Consider the following 13549-nt stretch of genomic DNA (forward strand, 5'->3'; position numbering starts at 1 on the left):
AAGGTGAAGTCATTGCTTTGTGACAAACAGCAGTCCCAGCTGTGCCGGGTGCCGAGCCGGCCCTCCCGCAGCGCCATGACCGCTCCATCCCACCATGGGAGCGCTGCCAAAGGCGCTGTGCGGAGCGAGGCCCACGGGAGCTTTCCCTGCCCTTCCTCGTGCTGATCTCTGAGTCACGCTGATCGGGGAGCTGCAATCTGTCTGCTGGCACTGTGTTATCTTTCTGTTTTGATTTGATTGTAAATTGGAAGGGAGAGGATCTGTCTGTGCTCTGCGCTTTGCAGGGTGCCTGGCGCCCCGATCCGTGGTTCCGTATCTGTGTGTGGAACTGCGGTGCAAAATGATGCGCCTGTGGGTCCATTCAGTGCTGCGGAGCTGCTGCCGGGCACGGGTGTGGGGGTAACGGCCTTGTAGGGGCCGCAAAGTGCTGGTGGATTTCGTTTAAGGTCAAGACGTCATCCAGCATGAAAGAATTTAGAAATTTCCCCTTGGTAGCAGGAATTGAAGCACTATGGGAAAACACAGATGATGTATTGTTGCCTCTTGCTATTTTATAAATGTGTGTGGAAAATATAAATGGAAGAAGCCTGGGAAGAGAGGGACCTGAAATCCCACTGCCTGTGGGCTCTTGGAACAAGAAAACTCTCATCTGAATGGTTGTGCCTCTCCTTTGTGTGCGGGCTTGGCGTTTGGGGAGCTGCGTCCCAGCCATGGCTCAGTGAGACCCTGGGGATTTGGTGGGGCGAAGCAGAACCCTCTGACAGTTGTTGGGCCATAGCAATGGGAAAAGGCACCTTAGTTAAGTAAAAGCGCTGTGTGATCCCTCTGGGTGCAGATCCCTCAGTGTGTAGAACCAGGAGCCTTCACTCAAGTCAAGGTTTAGCTGATAAACAGCTGAACCATGTGATTTTGGTTTTTGCTTTTGGTTTTGCAGGGCGTGATCACAAGTTGCTTGTACTCTGAAGAGTCTGCTGCAGCAGGGCCCGAGGTTTACGTTGCAATTCTCATCGTGCCAAATTCTTAAAACAAAAAAAAAATTTAAAAATCTCAGTTTTTAAAAATAACCATCACCATCGGTGACTGGGACGTTCAATTACACCTGCTTTATTCAAGAAAACACAACTCTGGGCGGTGTCTGAAGCAGAAAACACAAGCATATGTCACCAAAGAGCCTTTCTTGCTGAGATTAATTGAAAAATGATACTTCTCAGTATCTTTTTTTAACCGACTGATGTCAGAGTCATCTTTTATATCCAAGTTCCAGTCTGCTCATACTGTTGCTGGTGTGAAAGCAAGGAGAACAGGGGCAGCACATCTAAAAGCAGAGCGAGCTGCTCTGCTGTGCACCTGGAACTCCAGCTAGGAAAGCGATGGGCAGCCGCATGGGGAGCAGCTCTTCTTGTTGTGGACAACCCCCACGGGTTGCGCAGAAAGCCACTTTTCCTGAGAGAAGTTGTTGAAAAATGTAATGATGCAAAGTGAAACTTATGCTAATTTGGAGGTGAAACATGAAGAGACTGGAAGAACAGAAACTGTGATCAGATATTTCTTTTTTTAAAGGATTGTAGGCACACTGGTTGGTGCTGTAGCCTGTGCCATTTCTCACAGGTTTCTCCAGTCCCTCTGTCTACTAGGAAGAGACTAATTAATATGTGGATGTTGTGTTTGCCCTCTTATAGGGATCCAGATTTAGTCTCTGTGTTTCTCTGGTGCCTTTTCTTGTCTCACTTACAATAACGGGCCCCGGAACCCTGGTAGCTGCTTGACATAGGATGTTATTAGTGACCCAAGGGGTGATGTTCAGGGTTGCAGGAGTGCGCACTCAGAGCCATCCTGGACTCTTATTTATCATGTTGCAAAGTGATCAAATGGGCTTCAGGAAAGGTTGGCTGCCTCGTGATTATTTGCAGCCCCAGGATGGGGTCTTGCCTGGTAAGAGGCAGGCGGGTCATCTCTCCAGGCTGTAGGATGAGGGACCCAATTCTCATTGGGAATGTTATAGAGAGCAGTGCAGCTGGAAAGGGCAGGGCTGTGTTTCTGCCTGGTTCTCACGGCAGCCGATGCCATCCACGTAACCTGCCAGCTCCTGTCCTGCAGGCCAGTTGCATCACTAGCACCACATGTTGGAAAAGTCCTACTGAAATTCTTAGCTTGTGTTTTAAACAAAAGCAACCACCCTTCCACATTGCTGCATTACTACTGCCCTCATTTGTTGCAGCATTTATATTCAGGATTATTTATGCTGAGTGTTGCAGCCTGGCAGCTTCTACTGGAAAGAACTCAGTTTTGAGGGTGACCTTGTTGTCTTTACCAGCAGGTGAACCGTGTTCATCTGTCCTTGAGCCTGCCTGAGTGAGCGGGCTGGAGGGGTTGGTCATTCCGAGTGGGACTCCCAATCGGCTGCAGGTGGATGCAGCAGGAGGTGCCGGTGGGTGCTGGTTGGGGTGGTGGCTGGGCTCCTCTCCAAGGCAGGTCGGTGCACCAAACACCACAAGCAAGCAGGAAATTCACTTCTATTCACAAGGCTGTCAAGCTTCTAAACTCAGTGGATGGGAGGGAAGGAATAGGAAAGAAAACACTCTGGGTCGTTTTTCATTCTTTCTTTCTTTCTTTCCTTAATCTTATTACTTTCCAGCAGTTGTTGCCGTTGTTTGTCCTAACACAGCAACAATAGCAAAATCCCTTTAGAGGCTGAATGACAGCTGAAGGCACTGCAGGCACAGCAAATGGGTTTCTGCTTTGATATCAGCAGTGTTTTGGACTTGAACCAGATTATTATCGCTGCTTACGGAAATAAAAGGAAACTGTGCATTTCAAGGTCACAAACAAAAATATTCCGCTGGAGTCTGGCTCGTTGGTTTAGCAGCTTTAAGAGACAGCAAGCAGTTTTAAGCAAGTGTATTCTTGTCCTGTAACGAACAGCAACCAAACGCCAGAAAAAGAAAGCCCTGTGCAAGTGCTTTTGGGTTTCCTCCGACCGAAGCATGACTGAGTTCTCAATGCAGCCTTGCCGAGCAGGAACCTATTTTAAAATCCCGAGCAGTCGTGCTGCCTGTTGCCTGGAAACCTCTTCCCAGCCTCCGGCACTCTCTGCCTAATCATAGCCATCGGCAGCCTTTATTTATTTGCCTTCCAAAATGTCATCCCAGGCTTTTGGGTTTGTGTTTTGTTTGCTTGTCTTTGTTTATTATTTAAAATGAAAAAACACAAAGTGTAACCATCAACCCGGGTGACTTTCCGTGGGAATGGCTCGCTTGGCTGTCACAGCGTTGCAGCGGTGGGCACTGGCGTTTTAAGCTCTGTAAGGTGGTGGCTAAGAGGGGCAGGGAGGAGAGGAAAAGTGGGGGCTTAGGAGATGAGGCTGTGAGGTCTGTGAAGGCCCCCCCGAGCTCTACTGCTGCATGCAGTGGCCTCCTGCACCTTGTGCCAATCTCTCCTTAGGAGGAAAACCAAACCTAAACAATTCTGAGCCTATTCCCAGCACATATGCATCCAAGTTCTTCATCTCGGTGCAGTTGCCAGATCCCTCCTTCAGCCAGCACAGGATTTTCCTGCATTTCTCGTAGTGTGCCGAGGAATTGTCCTGCAGTCACGGTCTGTCCTTGCAGAGGTGCCAGTCTGAGCTTTTGCATCTCTGTGTGGTGACAGATGAATGAAAGAAAGAAAAAATTGGTGGTTGCTGTGTCTTAGGGGCCCTTTTAAACTCACCTCAACTTTTGGCCACTTTAAAACCTTAATTGATGCTGTGTCTCCCACAGGAAAGTTTTAAATGATTGCTATTTCCGCTTAGTTAGTGAGCACGATCGATCCTGATAGGATGAAACAGAATTGATCGCAGGAGCTCAGCTGCAATTCCATTGTGTTCATATCTGGGGAGCCCCTTGGGAGACTGCTGGGCTAAAATCATCTGTGAGTCGGTAATAAAGGCTAACCAGGACAGCCAGAAGGTCTGTTTGTGAGACAGAGGAGCTGCTTCAGCAGTTCACAAGTTGTTCTTGTGATTTAAATGGTTTATTTGATAAAGCTGAGAATGTTTGTTCTACCAAAGGCAGAACCAAAGGGGGTTTTGACTCAAGATCTGGTCGAACAAAGATTTGTGTTTTGTTTCACCATCTTATTGCAGGCACAGAACAATTCACAAGGCTTAGCACGTCATTTCTTCTGTTTTCCTCTTGTGATAACTTAAAGCTTGACAGCCAGCTTGGGCTCATCGCTGGGTATGTTCTTGTCTCACAGTCTTAGTGCTGGAACATTGAATCTGAATTGTCAGGGACAGGCAGAGCTGGAGCCAGACACTTTTTCCATCTCCATCTTTCAGTGTGTGCTGGTGGTTAAGAAAAAGAGACTCATTTACCAAAGAAACTGTGACAGTGCATGAATCATGCTCTGCGATCACATATCCTCGCTTCTCCATGGGAGGATAAGAGTGCTTGAGAGGCTGTGGTCTGCTTTCGGTGTTCAGACAGCCTTGTTTTGTGTAGAGAGGTAGCAACATCTGTTGAAGTACTTGTGCAAATCCCAACTCTGCCATTCTTAACCGCTAGAAGCAGAAATGACCCTTCTGTGGAAGCCGCCCTTCTGGAATTATAGCAGAGCCGGGCTGCCTTTCTGCGTAACACAGGGCACAGACCTGTTGTCTCCTCGGATTGTCCTAGTTTCTAAGCAAAGCTTCCTACAGGTGATCAGAGTCTTCCTCTGGGGGAGGGAGGAGACAGAAGGAAGAACAAACTGTGTGTAGGGGAGGCAGGAACAGGAACAGCAGAGAAACGGTGGAAAACTGTGTGATCACAGATGGTAAAGCAAGGGGGTTCCTTGCCCTGCCTGTGCCACCAGCACCCCTGGACATGTGAGCGAGCAGAACCATGCTGCTTATGGCAACAGCAAAGAGAAAGATAACAAGTACTGGGGAGCAGGAGGGAATGCAGTCTGTCAAACCAAATGCATGCTGGAGGCTTTAAGAAAGTGAAATAAAGAAGGACGAGGAGAAATGAGTGCTAAAACACGAGGTGGTGGGTTTTCCTTTGCTAATCTCTCCCAGCTGCGTGTAGTTGGAGCTCATGCTAGTGATTTCTTTGCAGCCTGGTAGCTTAGTTCTCGCAGATCCCTATTAAGATCAGTATTTTCCTCTCTTTTCTGTCGTTGGCGGCTGTCAGTGGGTTTGAGCTGTGGTGTGCCAAAACACAAGCTCTCATGGGCAGCAATGGGGTTTGCGTTGGTGGCTCAGCAGCGCCTGGGAGGGTGGTTGTTTCTTGGGTTTGGTTCCTCTTGTTTCTCTGACTCACGTTCTCAGTGCAGCCCTGCTAATCTGCTTTCCTCTCCCTACCAGAATGAAGAAAAAAGGAACCTTTCCCTGGGGGGCCATGTCGGCTTCGACAGCCTCCCTGATCAGCTGGTCAGCAAGTCTGTCACACAAGGCTTCAGCTTCAACATCCTCTGTGTGGGTGAGCATGGTCCTCTGCAAATAGATGTGGGTTGAGCTTGTGGTGCAGTGAGGATGGGATCAGGATTTCTTGCATGTCCTGCTGCGCCCCAGGCCTCGGCAGTGGCTTTAAACAAGAAAATGCAGAAATGCCTAACTCTCCTAATAAAATGCATGGTAATTTCAATGAGCTCAAGCTCTCTAGAACTTAATGCTTCTGAGTTTTGACTTTTACAAGTGAGACGTGTGGGACTACACGGTTGAGGCTGTGGAAGAGGGTCAAGCCACTTTCAAGCTTCCAGGCAGACCAAAGTTCAGCTGCACAGTGAAATCATGAACCTTGCATCCAGTGTCTTTTCTGCTGTGAAAAGAGGTTTCCAGCCTGGAAGTTTCCTAGCAGGTCCAGAGCTGTCTGTTTCTCTGCGCTGAAACAGGCCCTCAGGTTCCCTCCTCACAGAGATTCCACCCTCAGAAAAGGCAGCTCCCACAGACTTCAGCTGGGAGTCTTACAGAAAGGAGTCCTCTCCTGTCCTGTCCCCTCCACAGCACACCCAGCACCCATCGCTTTGTGCAGATCTGCAGGGTCACCTGGAGCTATTACTGTGTTTGGGACAGCCAGCAACTGACCCAAATGGTCCTTGTCAATAGGAACAGCTGAGTTGTACTCTTTCTCATCCAAAGACCTGAAAGACTGCTAAAACTGTGCTCTCCCCAGCTTCTCTGGTGTTGGATCCCAAGCACAGTCAGGGTACATGCGCGGGAAGACAGCATATTCTGTTGTGCTTCATGATCCTCACCAGGGAGATGAGACCAAAGTGCTCTGTGTTAGTTTTGCATTAAGCATGGGAGGCCTTAAAGGAGGCAGTAACCTGTGTGACAATTACGTGTGTGTCCACAAGCAATTTGTGGTAACCTTTCACAGTATAATTTAGTTCTGCTCTGGAACTAATGTTCTTTGAAGATCTGTGACAAATTCATGCTGCAGTGTGCTGATGCTTTCCCCTTCCTAGGTGAGACCGGCATTGGGAAATCCACGCTAATGAATACCCTCTTTAATACCACATTTGAGACGGAGGAAGCCAGTCACTACGAGAGCGCAGTTCGCTTGCGGCCACAGACCTACGACCTGCAGGAGAGCAATGTCCACCTGAAGCTAACGATTGTGGATGCGGTTGGATTTGGGGATCAGATAAATAAAGATGAAAGGCAGGTCTCGTGCCATCTGCTTGGCGTTTCTGGGCTTGCCTCCGATGCTTAGATGGGAACTGCCTGCAGTCCTGCCTGCAGTGTTGCAGAGGTGTCCGTGTGTCTGTTAATGGAGTAGCAGTGGCTCTGGTTCTGGGGACTGAGTGTAGAGGGAGTTAGGTGAGGATCTGAAAAGAGAGGTCGTGGGAGGTCTTTCCAGCAGAGAATGGTATCCTCCTGGAGCGTGAGCAGCTAACAAGCTGTCCTCAGTGCAGGGTTTGGGATGATCTGTTCTGGCACTGGTTGGTGGCTCTGGACTGGTCTCATTTAATCACACAGACATCTTGCTCAAGCCACAGTTAAAGGCTTTCTGGGACTCCAAGGTCTCTCCTTGGTCCTGTTGCATTGCTACAGCCAGATGGCTCAGCCCTGAAAGCCGGGCAAGGTTTGATCTGTGGAAGTGGTCATCTTTCCATGTTCTGCTGTCCTTAGACCTTGCAGTGCAGCCTCAGGAGCATCCACAGCAACCTTTGGATTGTAAGGTCTGTGTGTAAATGCCATGCTTTTCCTGTTGTAAGCCTAAATTGTTTTGAGTCTTGGAACTATTTTGTAAATGATTCCATGGTTTGTCTCCAAGAACACCTTAAGCCTTCAAACTGTAACATTGAGCTCCAGTATCTGGGTTGCTAATGGTATGGTTTTAGTTACAGGCCCATAATTGAGTACATTGATACGCAGTTTGAAAATTATTTGCAAGAAGAGCTGAAGATCCGACGATCTCTCTTCAACTATCACGACACGAGGATTCACGTCTGCCTGTACTTCATCACCCCAACCGGACACTCGCTCAAGTCCTTGGACCTGGTGACTATGAAGAAGCTGGATAGCAAGGTAAGGGTTGGAGACCGTGGTCCCGTTTTCTGGAAGTGGTGATGCTAATATTGATTGCCACGTGGAAGGCTCTGTTCCTTCCTTGTAAGTGCTGGACTCCTTTCTGTGTGTTAGCCGAGCTGTTTTTAGGACTCTGGTGAAACTTGGTCTGCCCTGGAGGGATGCTTATGTCCTGTGCTTCTGTTTTCTCCCTGGCTACTTGAAAAATATGAGGTGAAAATCCTGTTTCCAGGCTAGCTGGGTAAAGCCTGGAGCGTCCCTCGCTGTCAGATTCTCATCCTCATTAGTTCATATTTAGCACAGCCCTCAGCGGCATCTTTATTGGCTCTTTACAGGTGTGCAAGTGAGGAAGTGTTCCAGCTCCTGCAGTTGAACTGTGGGAACTGTGGAGCCACCCCTGCTGTCGGTAGGAGCAGAGGGACTGAGAGCAACCAAAACTCTGTGGTCAGTACAGGGGAAATGAGGGCAGAAGGGAAGCGTTGACTGTGCCTGCTGGCACACAGGGAGGGTGTGAGCTCTCGGTGCCGGTAGTGCCAAGTGATCTGGATAGGAAATCACGATGTGAAAATGTCAGTGTGGAGAAAGACTCTCGGAGTCATAGGAATCCGAGAAGTGGGTCACGAGAAGGTCCAGCTGGGCTTGCTTCTTTATGCAGAAGCTGCTCCTTAGGGGCAGTAGGTTACTTAACTGGCTACTGCTGATACTCTGCAGCTTAGAGGAGGTTTCTGACGTGTTTCTGATTGTTCCAGCTGACTTCCAGAGAGCTGTAGAAGGTTTCAGAGGTCACTAGTGACTTCAGAATCTCTTTCTTTGCAAGAATTTCCTGTCTTTCAGAGTGGTATTTTAGCAATAAGGTGATTCCTTTCAGATGACAGACGCTGATCGTTCTACAGAGTGGACAGGCAAGGCATTTGGGACCGTGCAGAAATAAGAGATCCCTTGGATTAGGAAATGCTCTCTTGGTTAGGAAATGCTCTCTTCTCTGCCTGTTGTCCACGTGCAGCTCTATTGGACTTTCCTGGTGGGTAGAGTTCTCTCTCGCGGAGTCCCTGCTGTTTGCCCTCACCAGCCGGGGCTGTTGGCCTGCTTTTCCTTGGCCCTGCTCCAGAGCAGGCGCTGGCTTCCCATTGCAGTGGGCTCTGTCACCAGGGGGGCTGTTACACTGACTTCATCAGGAATCCAAAAACTTTCCCTTAATAAACTTCGTCTCTTGGTGCCGTGCCAGCATTACATGTTCCCAGAAATATGTTTAGAGGAAAGCTTTTGCACGATTCCCCTTGGTGCTGGTGGTCGCACAAAGCTTTTCTCTTCCTTTCCTTCTGCGTTCCCTCCTCTTCACATCTCCCTGTGGCTGCCTTTAATGTGGTCTTTGGATAGTACCAAAATAAATCCTTTGTACTTGTGCAGAGATGGGAGCCTTGTGTGCACATGAACTTTTTACGCTTCTAAACTTCCACTTAAATAGTCCTCTCTGAAGTTGTTTCATCCCTTTGCTCTCATCTCCCCTCTTACCACAGTCTGACAATGTCTCGGCTGTCATTGTGCGGTGGCTTTGCGAAGCACGCACATGGAAATGAGTGAGCAAGTACAGACAATTGATATTTTCCATGTGTCAGGGGCTTATGTTGCACTTCTGCATCAGTGTCATCCCAGGACTTGAGGTGCTTTTCATGCACCCCTTGAAGATTTTTGTGTGCAAGTGCTGTGCCCTTTCCCGAGTACGCAAGAGCCATTTGTGTGTAGGGGCCAGGCTGTGTGCAGTGAGGTGGGGCATCAGCAGCTGAGGGATGAGCTCAGCCTAGACTTGCTGATGCTCGAAATCAGAGGAAGGAAACCAGGAAGAGAACTGTATGGTGCTCTGGGTGTCACTTGTTAACCGTGGGATTCCAGCTTGTGGGTGCCCTTGTTTGGGTCCTGCTGGGGCAGCAGCTGGGACCAGAGACTCTGCCTTCTCCTGCTGCTGGTAAGGCTGTGCCAAGCTCCAGGCTCTGCATCTCGCTACAGGAAGCACATTGAGGGGCTGGAGCACATCCAGAGAAGGGAACAGAGCTGGGGAAGGGTCTGGAGCCCAGGGGTTCTGGGAGTGGCTGAGGGCCCTGACATTGTTTAGTTTGGAGAAGAGGGGGCTGAGGAGACCTCATCGCTCTCTGCAGCTCCTAGAAAGGAGGTTGTGATGGGGTGGGTGTGGGCTCTTCTCCCAAGTAATAAATGAAAGTACAAGAGGAAATGGCCTCAAGTTGTACCAGGGAGGTTTATATTGGATATTAGGAAAAATTTCTTTACTGACAGAGTGGCGAATCACTGGCAGAGGCTGCCCCGGGCAGTGGTGGTCTCTCCATCCCTGACAGAGTCCAAAACCCATGTGGCTGTGGCACTTTGGGACATGGTTTAGTCAGCGTGGTGGTGTTGGGCTGACGGTTGACTGGATGGCCTCAGAGGTCTTTTCCAACCTCAGTGATTCTGTGATTCTATGATTCTGCCTCCTGTGTCACTGTAAGTGGGGCTGAGCTGTTATTTTTTGGAAGAAGAGTGAGATATTGCTTAGGCCAGCTGAAAGTGGACTAAAATCACCTCTTGTTTGTCAGTGTGCCTTGCTGGCTGGAGGGCGCGAAGCCCTGCACACAGCAGCTCCCTGGCAGTGCCTTTCCCCTCGCAGGTGTTGCTCCTGAGCGGGCGGTGCGTGAGCCCTGAGCTGACCCGTTTGCTGTGGGAGGTGGTAGATCCAAGCCTCCTCAGCTCTTAGCAGGTCAGCGAGGCACCCAGCTGTGGTCATGGCCCTTCTACCTTTGTGACGAGGACGCCAACCTGCTGAGGCCCGGAGGGAGCAGCAAACCTTGTTCTGTGTGCATTGTGGTCCTTGATAAAGGAGGCCAGATCAGTGGCAGAGAAGAAAGAATTTGTCCTCTCTGATAAATTTGCAGTGAGAAATTAAGACTGTTTTCTTTTGGAGCAAGTAAATGCTCTTGTATTTAGTAAGTGCTAAACCAGAGGGGGGGAAAACAAGAAGTATGGAAAAACCACTGAGCTACAAAGAGAACTTGAGCTGGGAAAGTAAGGCCATTTATTTTAATGGGCACCCGTTGGAGACCAAATGGCTGCTATGAATTTCTGCTCTGTAGGATAAAAAGTGTCGGGTTTTGGGAAATGTTAGATGGCAACTCAGAGTTTCCCCTCGTTTGTCTGAATTCTTCTGGTTTCCTGCTCTGAATTTGGCTGCTGTTCAGGCAGACAAGTTTTGTTGTTGTTTGTCTAAGCAGCGGTTTGCAGTATTGCACTTGGCCTTTCTGGGCTTAGCAGCATCACTGATAGAGATTCCTGTGACGGATCCTGCCCTGCAGCAGCTCTCTCAGGCACGGGGTTGTAGCGAACGACATCCCTCCTGAACGATGTGGGATGTGGCCCTCGTTTGCTCTCTATCTTGGTAGGTCCTGGGCGTAAGGGGGCCTCCCCACCCTGCAGCATGCCTGGGTTGAAGCTGCACGGTGTGTCGTGCTCGGGGCTGCTGATGCGAAACCAGAGCTGAGCAACAAGAAGATGAAAACCAACCTCCTGTCTGCTGAATGGCCCCCTGCACCTTTCCCAGGTGGGCTGTGTAATCCACGCAGCACCACCCCAGTTGTGATCCTTGCAGAGAGGCTTATGATGCCCTTGGAAAGGATCCGCAGGTGCCATGAAAGCTTCTGAGGAGTCCCTGCTCTTTCTGCTTGAGCATGGGAAGGCTTCACAGCAGCTTGCTGCAGCGTTTCATCCTCATGCTTGTCTTTTAAAGCAGTTTGTCAGCACAGCCAGAGGCAGAGAGGTGATAACTCAAGATGTGACAGTTCTGCTGCCTCTGCCTTCCTCGAAGTGTATAACAAAATACAGAGGCAAGAGCAGAGGCTTTGATCTGCTTGTTGTGTATTTATTGCAGGGTGTCCGTCTTAGGCTTATCTGGGAGTCTTGTAACCAAATGAATCTTGGAAAACTCTTCCCTCTAGCGTTCAATCAGGCTTGTGCTGCAGCTTGCATGCAAGACATAGCACCTCTGTGGTTTTATGGGATGTAAAGCAGCTGCCTGGTTAGGAGCTGCATCACCCACAGGCACCAATGCTCCTGACAGAGCTTCTTGCCTGACAGCTGCTCACCGGGTTATTTTCCCTTTCCTTCCTTCTGCTCTAGGTGAACATCATCCCGATCATTGCCAAAGCCGACACCATCTCCAAGAGTGAGCTGCACAAGTTCAAGATCAAGATAATGAGCGAGCTGGTCAGCAACGGCGTGCAGATCTACCAGTTCCCCACAGATGATGAAGCCGTTGCCGAGATCAACTCTGTGATGAATGTGAGTAGTGCTGCCAGTCGCGTTGCTGCCAGAAGCTGTGACAAATTCAATCACTGCACAAAAATGCATTTAAAGGGCAAGTTTTATAGGGATTGTCCAGACGCTAAACCCGTTTGAAAGTTGAGCTGTGGATCTGACAGACGCCTAAGGCTGTTGCATACAGAACTAATTAAAATGGGGCTGTTATTTAATCTGTGGCTCTCTGGAGAAACCCAGCTCAGCTCTAAAATGTATTTTATTGGATTTTTGACAAAAACTTTCATCAGAATTCATTCTGTTTGCTTTTAGGCTACTTTTCATTTGAGGAGGGAGAGGCTTCAAATAAAACTTTTACAGCTAAGGCTTACATTAGCCTTCTGACGTAAAGGGGCGAAGCAGAGAAAACCCTATTTAAAATAAAGAAGAAAAATTGTTAGACTCTATTTTGTCTTTTTTTGAAGTTTAAAGATCAAATTCAGACCTGGCTGAAGCAAGTGCAACACACTTTCAAGTTTCCTCTCTCCCAAATCAGAGTATAATGGTTGCATTAGAACCAGCTGAAATATTTCCATGTTAATCTTAAAATAAAAAGTAGTTTTTTCTTACAAATGAACATTTTTCTGCATAGCTGTTTCTGATTAAATGCTTTGTCTTTTCTTTAACAATTTTTGGGTCAAAGGTATGGGTTTTTCCTTTATAGTATTTTTTTTCCTGAATTCGTGAAAAGAAATGGAGGATGCACTCTTTTTAAAATAATTGCAGGCTGTGTGCATTGGGGAGAAAAATGGGAGTCACGATTGCTCTGTGTTTCCCCAGCCCTGATGAGAATACTTTTAGCCAATTCTCTAGCAGTTCCGCACTTCTAGATCCATTAAATGAGAAGGATTTTCCCTGGCTGTGTTTAAGGCCAGGTTGGATGGGGCTTGGAGCCCCTGATCCAGTGGGAGGTGTCCCTGCCTGTGGCGGGGGTGGGACTGGATGGGCTTTGAGGTCCCTTCCAACCCAAATCATGCCATGATTCTGTGATTTTTGTCAGGCTCCTACTGAAGCGCCTGCTCTGTGTCTCCTTTCCTGCAATGCTGAGGACGGTGCCCTGTTCCCTTGCTGCGCTCGGTGCTTTACAGACGTGACGAGCAATTAGCACATGTTGTATCTGCACATGTCCCCTCTGGTGCCCACACACAAACTGCTGTGCCAGGGCCTGTTTACGGATGTCCTTGTGCTTTCTGCAAGGCAGGGAGTGCCCCACTCCTGGTGTGCGGAAAGACTGCAGCTGCACGGACACCGTGACAGATGGGAAGAGGGAGATCAGTAATGCTCATAGTGTTCCCGCAATATTTCCCCATCATTCAGCCCAGCCAGCGTGGCTGTTCCCTGCGCTGTGGCCCTGCACTGCTCTTGTAACGTCCCAGCTCATAGTGGAGGCTGCTTTGAGAATTAGAGAGTGTTAGCTTTGAAGGAAGCACTTTTTGGAGGAGATCCTGTGCCTGGGTGGGTGGGATCTCTAATGGTCAGGCTGGTCTCGGAGGGGCTGGCCCACGTGCTGAGTCTTGGCTCTGTTTCAGGCTCATCTGCCCTTCGCAGTGGTTGGCAGCACGGAGGAGGTGAAAGTTGGGAACAAGCTGGTCAGGGCTCGGCAGTACCCCTGGGGAGTGGTGCAAGGTAAGGTGCTGCGAGCTGGGTGAAACCTCCTTCGTTTGCAGGACCTCCCCGGCACCCCTCCAGCTCTGCCCTTTCACCAGCACGTGCTCCTGA

At 49.1% G+C, this 13549-nt stretch overlaps 1 protein-coding gene across 5 annotated transcripts in view; it reads left to right on the forward strand.

The window, feature by feature from the left end:
* Nucleotides 1-13549, forward strand: part of SEPTIN8 (septin 8) — a 38743-nt gene that overhangs the window by 11687 nt on the left and 13507 nt on the right. For 4 of the 5 annotated variants that reach the window (XM_054079415.1, XM_054079414.1, XM_054079416.1 and 1 more), the window contains 5 exons: nt 5327-5441; nt 6430-6625; nt 7309-7495; nt 11654-11815; nt 13360-13456. In XM_054079415.1, the coding sequence (XP_053935390.1) occupies nt 5327-5441; nt 6430-6625; nt 7309-7495; nt 11654-11815; nt 13360-13456 (757 nt within the window). Of the gene's footprint in view, nt 1-5326; nt 5442-6429; nt 6626-7308; nt 7496-11653; nt 11816-13359; nt 13457-13549 lie in introns of those variants that run through there. The other variant, XM_009562367.2, reaches the window with a different exon arrangement.

Source organism: Cuculus canorus, chromosome 14 (assembly GCF_017976375.1).
Source record: "Cuculus canorus isolate bCucCan1 chromosome 14, bCucCan1.pri, whole genome shotgun sequence".
Lineage (NCBI taxonomy): Eukaryota > Metazoa > Chordata > Aves > Cuculiformes > Cuculidae > Cuculus > Cuculus canorus.